Below are 12,773 nucleotides of genomic sequence, written 5' to 3'. Positions count from 1 at the left end.
AATAACAGCAGTTGGCAATAGGGAGCAATGCTAGTGGTGTGGATGGGAGAATCGAAATCATGTCATGTCTGACCACAAGGATGTATATACCCACTGCTGGAAGTAAAGATGGCAAACTTGTTTCCATACTTGACAAAGAACTAGTTATTCAATGGAGATCAGTTGAGAGACTTCAGTTGATCATCCCTTGAGTTACTTGTAAGGGTCATGCTTGCAAAGCATTTTTAATGAGAGGTACTTGACTTTAGAACTATGAGTGGGCTGAAGAGCTGTCAGCATGCATTGGAGGTGCTAGTTTATTTATTTTACAGGCTTTTAAATTTTCTAAAAAGAGTAATGGCTGTATTAAAACAGTTATTCAAATTTCTCAAAACATTTGCAAAGTGTATTATGAACATTTCCTAATATGGCCAGGTTTTTTAAGTTTACGCAGTCTAGTTTTAATTTAATGATAACACTTATTCATGCAGTCTTTAACTGCTGTAGTACTGTTGGCAGCTGTTGGGAATTCACAAAGTAAACCCTTGTAGTGTTGACTTTAAGCATTTGGTTTACTTAAGAAGTTTCCAGTGCAAAGAATACATAGCCTTCAGCAGCAGTTGCCTAGGAGTCCCTTTCATCTGAATCTCTTTACAATGGACGGCATTATGCTTGTGTGCGCCTTAGTACCTTGTTCATGGTTTCCTACTGGAATGGCAACTACTAACAAAACAAATCCCAGTAAGACAAAAGTACAGCTGAAATATGGAGCCATGACAATTCACACAATGGTGTAGGGAAGGAAAAGAAAACAAACAGACACCATCACCAACAAGTAATCTCTCCATACTGCTCTTTGAAAAAAGGATAGTACATTTATCCTGGGGTTCTACATTTCTTTGAAGTATTTCCTGATGAAAATTAAAGTAAGGTATCAAGTTAACTGAAAATAATACATTTGTTTTGTCTGTACTGAGGCTAATAAATCAGCTGAAGGTAAGAAAAGGCCTGGCTAAAACCAGCAAAAAAAGATACACATTGAAAGATGGCCTAGCTCATTAGCAGTAACAGACATAAGTAAAACTTTCAAAAGTCTGTTGAGTGAGTGGTCCACTGAAGGTCAATGGGCTATAGGTTCTTTTGAAATTTATACCTACTAACTCCTTAATTTTAAAGAAGTTTCTGTAGCTGCTGGCAGATGTTCAATTAAAGGCACTATGGGATCTGATCCACAATCCCAACAATCATGTCTTCTGCCATGTCATACATTCGTGGCAGGAGGTGCGATTGTGGGATGGAGATAAGATCCTAATTGTACCCTCACATGCCCAAGCTCCCCCTGCACCAGCAAGTAGCAAGCAGGGTGCCTGGTGTACCTTTGGCTCAGAGCATGAGTCAGCTGTCTGGTGCTCCCAGCCACAGGAATACACGACCGTGAAGCACTAAGGTCCTCCTGCACTGGGTGTCTTGATCAGCTGATCTGCACTCCCAGCCACAGAAGAGTACCAGAGCCCTTCAAGGCTCTGATGTACTTCCAAGCTGGGGAGGGCTGATCAGCTGACTGTTGTTCCCTGCCAGCTCTCATGCTAAACATGAGTAGCAATTATAGGATTATTGCCAAAAAGCAGAGTACTGCCAAAACTTCAGCTCAGAGTGCCATTTAGAATTGTAGGAAGTAAAACTACGTTTTAATTTTTTTCCCTGGAGTATTTTTTTATTATTCCCTCTTTTCCCCATGTAGAGTTCATTGTATGTTACCCAATAATAACTTTAGGTAACTTCAAAGGAGATTACTTCCTAAAAAGTGTTCCGCCAAAGATGTTAACCTCTCTCAAACTGTAGAAGTGAGAACTGATTGTTCGGAAAACCTCTGTCCTCTGAAATAATAATTTTAATTAGTAACTACTTGAAGTGGTTCATTTGAATGATGCCTTCTAAGGATCTAAGTAACATATTACTTTATTTATATGTTCTAAACTATTATTACTTACATAATACATAAATAGGTTACAAGGGACATGCAAGGTAGAAAAAATAGATATGTTGTACCAACCAGGCAATTGTAGGTATTTGGAATCTTAGTTGCATAGGCATTCCTACATCAATTTATTCTGTCACCAAAAGCATTATTACCCAGATTTGTTCCATTTGGACATTGATGTAGAACTTACTTTGTAGCACTGCTGATGTAGTATAATAGTTGAAGGGAATGTTAGACACTACATAATCATCTGAGAGGGCAGCAAGTCTGTCCCTTACAAATACTGTTTTTCCTACTCCAGCATTTCCAACAAGCATCACTGGTTTGCCTTTCTCCAAAAGCAAATCAATAAAGTATTTCAGACATGTGGTCTCAGATGTATGAACAAGGACTGCCTAAAACATCAAAAGAAAAAGTAGTGACAATTCTAATTCTTACTCTCACTTTATCTTAATATGACATTTAAGTAATCTTTTCAGTTTTAAAAAATATGTTAGGATAATGTTTTTATATCCATACCTATCTATCAGATACACACATTCACACCCAGGATTGAGAGTGTGTGTGTGTGAGTGTGCGCGCGTGCACACACACATCTGATAGATAGGTATGGATATAACTATTTAACTCAATTAATGGAGTTAAATGTGTATGGATATACCCATTTAACTCAATTCTAAAATGAGTTAAATGGGATATAAATTTCACTTCTTCTCAAAATACAAGTGGACTATTGGTCCACAGAAGATTAACTGCTACGCTCTTTACATTTTCTATGTAGTTTATTGTTCAATTTCTTTTCAGAATTTCTCCTGCAATGAAACAGTTTGGCAAATATGCTGCTAACAGATAAAATATTGTGCATCAGTAGATATGTATTTCTAGCTCCCCACATATGCACACCAAGAAACTCTCTCCTTTCTTTTAAGATCTAACCCCTCAGAAACTTAATACACACACCAATCTAAGTGTTTGAGAATGCTACCCATATAACTTATACAAAAATAAAAAATATTTAAAAATTTTTCTTAAGACAACTAGTAGCACTTTGTGCTCCTCCACTCATGGGTACTCAGGCTACCACTATTGCACATACCAGCACACTATAACCTTAACCCTTGTCTTATAGGAATTCCAGCTTTCTATTATACTCTTAATGAAACTGCTCTCTCCCAGAACATTAAAAATCCTTAGCTGTAATATGGAGAGAATTAGTGAATGAAAGAATGCCACCCTGGATAGATGTAACATTGGAAGCACTACAAACGTTTCACCTTTTCAAAGTTCTTTAAAAATGGAACACTTCAGCTGTAGACAGAAGTACAGACCCCTACTGTGCCCACTCCAAGAGCATTTCAATATCACTGTGAAGATATATATATGTAACAGTGTGCTTTCCAGCCAAGAGACATGATATGGGGTGTTTCTCTGTTCTGTGACTCCAATCCCCCCATACCCTGCCATGGCAGGGCAAGAATGGAGCAAACAGCCAGTGAGTGATTGCCTGTGCACTTGTCTTCCTGTCTCCCAGTTCTAGAGGCAGAGAACCAGGGAAGGAATTGTTCTTTCCAACCCTGAGGCTGGAGGGGATAATTTCTTGCATGACCCTCAGGTTCTGGATATTGTCAAGGATGTTTTAATGGTCTCCCAATGGAACTGGGAGACTAGAGAAAGAGGCATGCAGGGATCTTTGTTCTGAAGTTCTAGCAATGGCTGAGCACACAGGAAAGCATGCATTGGCTGTCCACCTCACTTTCTCCCTCCTTGGGGGAAGGAAAGGGAGGTGGAATTTGAGTGGAGAACTGTAGGATGCCAGAGGACTGAACAACCCTCTGTTGCTGTTCATAGAGTACATAGATATAATGGGAAGCATTTCAGAATAGTTTCCGTTTCATACAGGGCCAGTTGGGACTGCTTTGGCCATTTTTCAAGGGCTTCATGCAAAGGCGTGCATTTGTACACTCATCCTTTAAGCATTTCAAAAGCATCTGAAGCACTTCAAATGTTATATCTATCCAGGGCCTATGTGTAGACTAAGAGTGAGAGAAGGGTAAAGTTGTGGTATACAGTTTATGATATACAGCAGTTAGGAGTCTACCTTTACCATGAACACTCAATAATTTGATTGTCTTGTAGGGTCAGCTTCCCTACCTATAAAATGAAGTTCATAATCACTTTCAAACTTTAGAGGGTACTAGGAGGATAAATGTGCATTTGTGTAGTACTTTTACAATGACAAGGGCCATAAAAGTGCTAAGTGTTCTTTTCATTGTCCCCAGCATCCAAAACTACAGGAGTAAAGACTCAATAAGAAAGATCTCCCCAAATTATTACATTTGAATAATATTATTTTCATTTAGTTAGAAGAATAACAGAAAACATGAAAAAACTAAAGCCCCAAATTATAAAAGCCTGTAACACAAAGAAATTGTACCTGTAAAGGTGTGTCTGGATCCATTTCAAATTTTGGAATTTTATCAGTCCATGGCAAGAATTTCTTAGTCTTGGGGTCAAGATAATAATCAAAAATTGTACCCTGGGATGGAAATTTTATTGTTTTCATCTCCTTGAGCCACCAGCGGCTAAATTCTGCTTCATAATTTGAAAGCTATAAAATATTAAATATTATTTCACTGTTTAAACTATTTTACTCCACTATGTTATGTATTCAGTATGAAATTCTTACATATGTAACTATGTACGCATGAAAAAAAGACTCAAACAGAAGTTCTGTTGGTCAAGCAGAAGCATACAGAATTTGATGGCAGTTTATAATACTGTGATACAATTTCCAGGTTACTAAAACTGTATCAAACTGACAGTAAGTGGGCCTTCCTGGCTGGAACAACTAATGCTCAAGAGGCCAAATTAGATCTGCCTCAAATTAAACTCAAGCCACTGCTCAGACCAGCACAAATTTATATAGTGGTGAGATCAGAAGGCTGGCTTGCTTCAACCAAGCCCTTGCTGCATTTCTTTTCAGAGGGGAAGCAGAAAAAACACTTAAACAGTCTAAATACCCATCTAGTTCCCGTGATCAGTCTATTCTTCTAGGTTGAATATCTGCCCAGGTTTCCAATGAGACAGCCTTGAGAATCAGCAGCAATCAACTCTGCCAGTGCCATTTCCTATGTCTACACTAGCCCTTTTATACCTGTTTCGGGTCTGTGTCTAAACCTTATCACAAAACCCTGCAGGCTAGCCCTTATCTGCATTAAAATGGTGCCAGCAGAGAAATCTATGAATGATTTTAAGGATGTTATTTGACAGAACATTCTTAGCCACTGAATATTGGGAATTTATTTAAACACTTCAGAGCTGTCTATACGGGAGTTAATTTAGTATAACTTAAAACATGAATTTGGACAGGTCGAGCCACAAACCCCTATTTAGATGTACTTGTTGTGGGGTAATTTTCTTTTTTAGCTCAGCTTTTTAAACATTTTGCCAGGAATTTAATATAGGTACATACGTATAACTGATGGGATTTTCTCATATAGACCATGCTCTTCAGACATAAAAATTAGCTCAGGGAGAGCTCCGTCCTACCACACCTAGGCTGCTAGACTCATGGGCAGCATAACCCTGCATAGCTCTTTTGGTTGAAGAACCACAATTCAGCCCTAGTTTAATCAACATTACAAATCCATCACAAAATAATTTGGCTGTTACAGTATTATCTAGCATACCTGGTCTTGAAAAAGTGCACCACCAAATGACCAAATACATGCAAAGACAAAATAGATTTCATAGAGCTCTCTTGGGCAGTCAAGAGGAACATTTTCAGGGGTTAGCAAACAATCCAACAGAGAGCAGAGAGTCTGTAATACATAAGAAATAAACAGGAGTAAAGAAAGTGATCTTGGGATTCTCACTCCTTGAGTTGGTGACAGTGACTCTAGTGGTTATAAAAAGTTAAGCACAGTCAAGATTTAAATAACCATCAGATTTGTAAGGCCCTTGGCATGTTTCAATATTGTCCACAATTTCTTCAGGGTGTACGAGGAAATCTTGAGGACTTTACCTCCTCCTGGTATCCCAGAGTTTTCTTCTGAAATGAAATTTTGGTAAAACTGACCCAATTTCCTAAAGCATTTAATCAAAACACGATGGCACCAGAAGTTTCTCCAATCAACTCTACTTACAGTGATGCACTCTAATTCAAAAAATTTCAAAATTAATGTATGCATTCTGGGATGCAATCTTGAATTAGTAGATCACATTTTTCCCCACATAAATTCGGCTTTAGTGAGGCACTGATGACAGACATTTGAAGTAATTAAGACAATTACTTGCACAAATAAAATCGAGCATGAGCATAATCATTTAGTGTGTCAAGCACTCTGGGTTTTGATGAACAACGTTCAGCGGAAAAAAAAAAGGCTATTGCAATCTTCAGCTTTAATCTTCTTCAATAACTAGCAAAGTTTTAGTTATTCCTTTCCTTTTTCATGTCCTTGTGACAAAGTACTGAGCAGAATTCACAGATCCATTGGAATCTGACAGGCCGCACCTGATCACTTCTGCTATCGCCTCAAACTTGTGATGTCTAGGCTGACAACTGTGTACCTCAGCACCTGTTTACTGAACATCAACAACATGATTTTTTTTCTCTTTCTGAGATTTTTATCTGATCCTCCAATAACCTTACATACTTTTCAGATGCACCTATTTTCACAGCTTACTTTCACTTGTGCTGAAAATAAGTCTATAGATTTCAGAAACTTTGTTATCTAAAATACAGGTCAGTAAATATAATACAATTCTAATACAAACCTGCACCATGCTATTCTCAGGAATATGAGTGATAGTTTTAAAACTTGTTCTGAGATGATCCAAGCAGGGAGGCACATATTTATCGAAAAGAATAGTCAAATTAGCTTTCTCAGATTGATGACTTCTTGTTTCTATCCAACTAGCAACATACCTGCAAAGATAAACAGAAAGAGATAAGATTTTGGAAAGCAGATGTCTAGAATGGAGTTCCCTTCCTGATTTCCTACACATATTAGTTTTACAGCCTTTACAGAATTGTGTTGCAAGTTCCTGACACACTTGTAAATATTTACCAGTAGTGTTTTGTAACAGTACACAAAAATAGCTAGCCCCAGTGTACTAGTAATTGTACTTGCTTGTTCAAGCAAAATTAATCATACCCATTAAATTTCTAAGGAATGTTATGGCAGCTCAACACAGTGATACATTATTTGTCTTGGCTATATCTTTCATGCTGGGGAGGATAGGAAAGAGTGGCATAGTCCCTATGTACTGGGCTCCAGGGGCCTGGCACCATCTGCTCCCACTGGGATTGTGCCTCAGGGACCTGACACTGCCCCCTCCCACCCTCATGCATTGGCACTGGGCCCTGCCTCCTCCCAGCCTCTTATACTGGGACTGGACCCTGGGGTGCAAGGGACTAGGCCTTTGGGCCCAGTACCACCCTGCAAACTAAGGTTGGGCACCTGATCCAGCACACAGAGTCTGGGGCTCCATGTGAGTCTATAAAGTGCCATGGGCTGGATATGGCCCATGGGCCAGGGGTTGAGCACCCCTGGTATACATGATTTAGTGTTGTCCAAATTTTTTTCCCCCAGTACTGTTCATACTCTAGGACAACTGGAAAAAACAAAAGTGACTATAAGTAGCATACAGAGACAATCAGTCACCCTCTAATCCTAACCACAAGTAGCATCTAAAACTCTGTTAACATCAACCTTCAGGGACATAAGGACATGCACCTACAATTAGACTAGTACTACACACTTGGCTATACTGATCAACACTTGGTGATAGGTCTAAATTGTTCAGTGTTTCTAAACTTACATGAACAGACAATCAAAAATGTTTATCAGATATTTTCTAAACTGGTAGTAACCCCTTTATAGGTATAGTATGGTCATTCAAAATGATTCCTGGTGCTCCTCGATCATCCCTCTCAATACCCGTCAATTGTTATTGTAGATTGTACTGAATACATTATTTAATATCAGCCCACCATTATCCATTCACCTTGGAATACAGCTTATACCTCTAGACCAAATTCCAGCTGTTTGCACTCAACATGTAATATACTTTGGTTACACCACACTTAACTCAGGTTTGCAGTTTCAGTTGTGGTCATTAGGTACTATTACAACACAAGTAAGCAGAGATTGTTTAAGGGTTCAAATTTCAGTATTTCATCAACATTGCAAATGTTAACAAAAAAGTCTTATGTGCTGGCTGAAAATATTAAATACTGATAATAGCTCACAGAAAAATTGTACTGTGACAAAAATAAGGAGGGACGATTTTTTATGAAAACCTTTGTCAAATTCTTTTGGACTAGCCTTTCAAAACCACAAAGATAACAGGGTGTAGATTTTCTCTAAATTTATGTCTAAGCCATTAAGAGACTAGACTATCAACATTTACACAAAAAATGAGGGGATATGAATATTCTTTATATAGATGCATGTTCATTATTCTTGTGATTAATCTGCATGAAGTTATGTCTCTAACATAAATCAAACAAGGAAATGTTATACAGAAGAATAAGACAAATAGAAAAAATGGTCTGTCTTCCCTCATAAACTATAATCTTTATAACAGGTATCAGTGGAAGACGAGAACCATTCAGCTTCACAGCTAGAGGCCTATTTCTTGCCGGTGCCAAACATGTACTCTAAACATCTACTGACTCAGAGTCCAGGCTGAGAAGAACAAGTGAATCAGGGGCATAAAGGCTATACATCTGTTATTGTACTTGTGCACCTAATTAGTTATCTCCATATACTAAAAATGATTCAACTAAATTCAGCTAAATTGTTCAGGAAAGACAGGAAGTGGGGAAAAGAGGTGGTTGTTCTAGACATAAAAATATGTACGCTGGTCCTGAGGCACAGTATAAAACAGGAGATAGACTGAAAGTCTCTAGGGTCAAGTTCAAAAGGGAGAATAGCAAGAGGGATGTCATAGTGGATGTCTGCTACAGACCACCAAAAAAGGAGGAAGAGCTCGACAAGACTTTATTTAAACAACGAATCCAAGCTTCCAAATAGCAGAATCTAGTCCTCAAGGGAGACTTTAAGTACTATGACATCTGCTGAGAGGGTAATACAATTATAGGCAGTACTTGACTTCAGTATGGGCAGCCCAGCAAGTTCCAGGAGTGTGCTGAAGATATTTTCTTGGTATGGGTGGTAGAAAGGCAAACCAGAAGGAAGCTCTTCTTTAGTTGCTGCTCACAAACAGAGAGATATTGACTGGATTATTTTTTCTTGGAATTGGGTGTGAAGGTGAAAGCCAATTTGGGTGCAAGAGATCAAGAAATAATAACACTGAGGATCCAAAGGAAAGGAGAGCACAAGCATAAAAACAATGGACTTCAGAAAAGTGGACTCCAACACACTCCGGGAATTGGCAGCCAGGAGCCCCTGGGAGGCAAGTCTGAGTGAATACAGTGTCCTGGAGAGCTCACTGTACTTTAAGAGGGGCATATTAAGGTCACAGAAAGAAGGTATCTCTATGAAATGACTGAACAGGAGGACAAACTCTACAATTCTTCAGTGAATTGAAACACAAAAAGGAATCCTACAAGAAGTGGAAATGTGATTATATTACCATATTTATTTGCATACTGCACAAACCATATTCCCAAAAAGTACTGATCCAGAACTGGGATGCATGTCTTAAGGTAACTGATTTCTGCACCAGAATGGAGGCACAGGGCTGTGCTCAGCACTCACTCATCCTGGGTTGAATGCTTCTGGCCTCATGGAGCTTGGGCAGAGCAATCTTGTCTGTACCACTCCCCCCGCCCCCCCCCCCGCTTCCTCTGCCAGCAGCTATAGGTTTAACCCTCTTACAATCACTGCTTTTAACCTTTTCAAAGCCTTAATTAGTCAACGGCTGGGAGAAAGTTAAACTGGTAACTGGTGGCAGAACAGCAGGGGGGAGGGGTAACACTGATGAGAGGACTCTGCCCCTGCTCCAGGCAGATGGGGCAGTTGTAGGGAAGTGTATAAGAGTATTGCATGGGCATGTAGGGAGAAAACCAGGTAGGCCAATTTGAGATGCAATTGACAACAGATGTAAAAGGGAATAAAAAGGATTGTAGAAGCAGGTAGGAAAGATAGTCCAAAGAGAAGTGTTGGCTCCCTACTGAATGCAAAACGTAATGTTATGGATGGCCTGGAAAAGGCTGAAGCATTTAATGCCTTTTCTTTGGTTTTCACAAATAAAGTCAGCTACCATATGAGAAGTGCAGCTGGCAGCACAGATAGGGGAAGAGATAAGCAACCTATAGTTGGGTAAAAACAAGTTACTTAAAGAAGCTGGATGTTTTCAAGTTGGCAGAAACAAACAGGATGCAGTCCATAGTACTGAAGGAAATGGCTGAAGTAATTTCAGAGCCATTGGCTATTAGGCCTGTGAGAGCAGCAAATATTCGATACAGCTTTGGATTCGGCCGATTATGAGGGACAGCGATTCAATTTGGTGATTCGAATTACTGTCATGATTCGGGCTGAATCTCCTCTGAATCAAACAGGCGGCAGCAGCAGTGTCAGCGATGAGGACATGGCAGTGGTGAGTGGGGCCCCACCCCTGCCCGCTCCCTCAACCCCCCCCCCATGGCTGCCCTGCCCAGCCCCAGCAACCCGGCACTTAAAAAAAAAAAAAAAAAAACCAAAACCAAAACCAAAAAGCCCCACCCTCACTGGCTGCAGCAGTGGTGATCAGGGCCTCTGGGGGCTTGTGGCAGAGCCCCGCTGTGCAGTGCAGGGCAGCAGGGATCAACCCCCCCTGCCTGGCACCCGTGCACCTGTCACATCACATGGGTGCAATGTGGTTCAGCAGGGTGCGCGGGGCTTCGTGCACTGTCTGGGAGCTGGGTCTGCTTGGGCTGAGTGCTGCCAGGCTCTGGCTGACTGCTGGAGCCGCCCTAGCTCTGGGATAATGCACAGGATCCTTCTAAGCCAGGCTGCACCTGCGCGATGTGACAGGTGCCATGCGGGTGCCAGGTGGGGGGCCAATCCTGGTTGTCCCCCGCTGTACAGTGGGGGGCTCTACCACAAGCCCCCAGAGACCCCAATCACTGCTGCTGCAGCCAGTGAGTGTGGGTGGTTGTTTTTTTTTAAAGTACTGGGATGCTGGGGCAGCAGCTGGTGGGGCCAGGTGGAGGACTGTTCAGGGGGAATGGGGGATTTGGCGGGGGATGGGGCCAGGCAGGGGTACCCCCATGGTCCCCTCCCCCAGCCCCCCTGTTCCCTATTGCCCGGGTCCAGCTTCCTGCAGGGGCAAGCAGGGACCGTCTGAATCTCTAAATCAATTTGGAGGCTTCTGAATCAATTTAGAGGTTTCCTGTTCAATTCAGACCTTTTAATGGGTCTCCAGATTCAATTCGGATTTGGAGATTCAGCCCCCAAATCTGGCTGGATCTCCTCCGAATCGAATTGGCTACTGAAGCCTTGCACAGCCCTAGTGGCTATCATCTTTAAGAACTCATGCAGGACAGGTCAGGTCGGGTTTTGGATGACTGGAAAAGGGAACAAGGACAATCAGAGGAATGACAAACTAGTTAGGTCTGACCTCAATAAGGGAAAGATTATGGAACAGATCATCAAATAGTACATTTTTAAGTACCTGAAAGAGAACAAGGTGATCAGAAAACAGCTAGCACGGATTTATGAAGAGCAAGCCATGCCTGACCAACTTGATTTTCTTCTATGTCAAAGTGACAGAGCAGTGGATGTATTATGCCTGGAGAAGACTGAGGGGGTAGGTAGATTTGTTAACAGTCTTTAAGTGCCCAAAGGGTAATTACAGAAAGGATGAAGATAAACTATTCTCTGTGGCTGCAGGAGATGGGACAAAGCAATGGCCTCAAACTGCAACAAAGGAAATTTGCAATGGCAACTATGATGATCTTTCTGGCTATGATGGTGCCTAAGCACTGGAACAGGCTACTCAGAGAAGTTGTGAAATCTCCATCCTTGGAAATGTTTAAGAAAAAGTTATACAGACACTTGACTGGGATGATTTAGTCAAGGATGACCCTGCCTTGAGCAGAGGGTTGGACTAGGTGATCTCCCTTCCAGTCTCAGACTCAGAGAGAAGTAGGGCTAGAAGGGACCTCCAGAGATCATCTAGTCTAATCCCCTGCCTGAAGCAGAATCATCCCTATCCAAACCATCCTATACAAATCCACTGTTTAACCTATTAGCAAAAGCACACAGTCAACAGCATTCCCTCTAAGCTGTGCGGCGTGTGCGGCCATGCCTGGGAGCGCTGCATGAACACGGCATGATCATGCCTGCACGGCCACGCACACTGCACAGCTTAGAGGGAATGCTGACAGTCAACCCTATCACAACGTCCACAAGTCTTAGCATCCCAGACTGCCATAGGCAAAGAAGGAAGGGGACCTGTAGCCAAGATCTTGCTGCTGTAAGATTGTTAAAATATACTCAAGAGATCCAGGGAATAAGGCTGTGCCCCCCACTACAAAGGAAGGCAAAAAAAGACCCACCAGTCTGACCATGGAGTAAAATGAATGGTTTATTTTCCTAATAAAATAACTGATACGGTTGACATATTAATTTTGTAATGTATCTTTTAACAGATTAAATACTCACGGATTCCAACCAAGGTCTTGGGGGTTTACATAAAGGATCCCAGCTCTAGACACAGTGGCTGGGGGAGCTGTTCTTAAATGGTGTATCTCAAAAAGAAGTCGCATGGATTGAGTCAGAGGGACACGTTCATTGCTGGCAAGGGTCAGGACCTAAACACATTAGCAATAAGGGATTGAAAAAAACGCAACTTAAAGCAT

At 41.2% G+C, this 12,773-nt stretch overlaps 1 protein-coding gene across 1 annotated transcript in view; it reads right to left on the bottom strand.

The window, feature by feature from the left end:
* Window positions 1-12,773, bottom strand: part of DNAH11 (dynein axonemal heavy chain 11) — a 337,309-nt gene that overhangs the window by 187,689 nt on the left and 136,847 nt on the right. Inside the window, exons 42-46 of the mRNA XM_019508567.1 lie at window positions 12,577-12,725; window positions 6,737-6,887; window positions 5,650-5,781; window positions 4,395-4,568; window positions 2,151-2,355 (exon numbers count right to left, since the gene is read on the bottom strand). Of these exons, the coding sequence (XP_019364112.1) occupies window positions 2,151-2,355; window positions 4,395-4,568; window positions 5,650-5,781; window positions 6,737-6,887; window positions 12,577-12,725 (811 nt within the window). The remainder of the gene's footprint in view (window positions 1-2,150; window positions 2,356-4,394; window positions 4,569-5,649; window positions 5,782-6,736; window positions 6,888-12,576; window positions 12,726-12,773) is intronic.

This window comes from Gavialis gangeticus, unplaced genomic scaffold, assembly GCF_001723915.1.
Source record: "Gavialis gangeticus isolate Ggan-Ray unplaced genomic scaffold, GavGan_comp1, whole genome shotgun sequence".
NCBI lineage: Eukaryota > Metazoa > Chordata > Crocodylia > Gavialidae > Gavialis > Gavialis gangeticus.
This window is presented reverse-complemented; position numbering and strand designations above follow the sequence as displayed.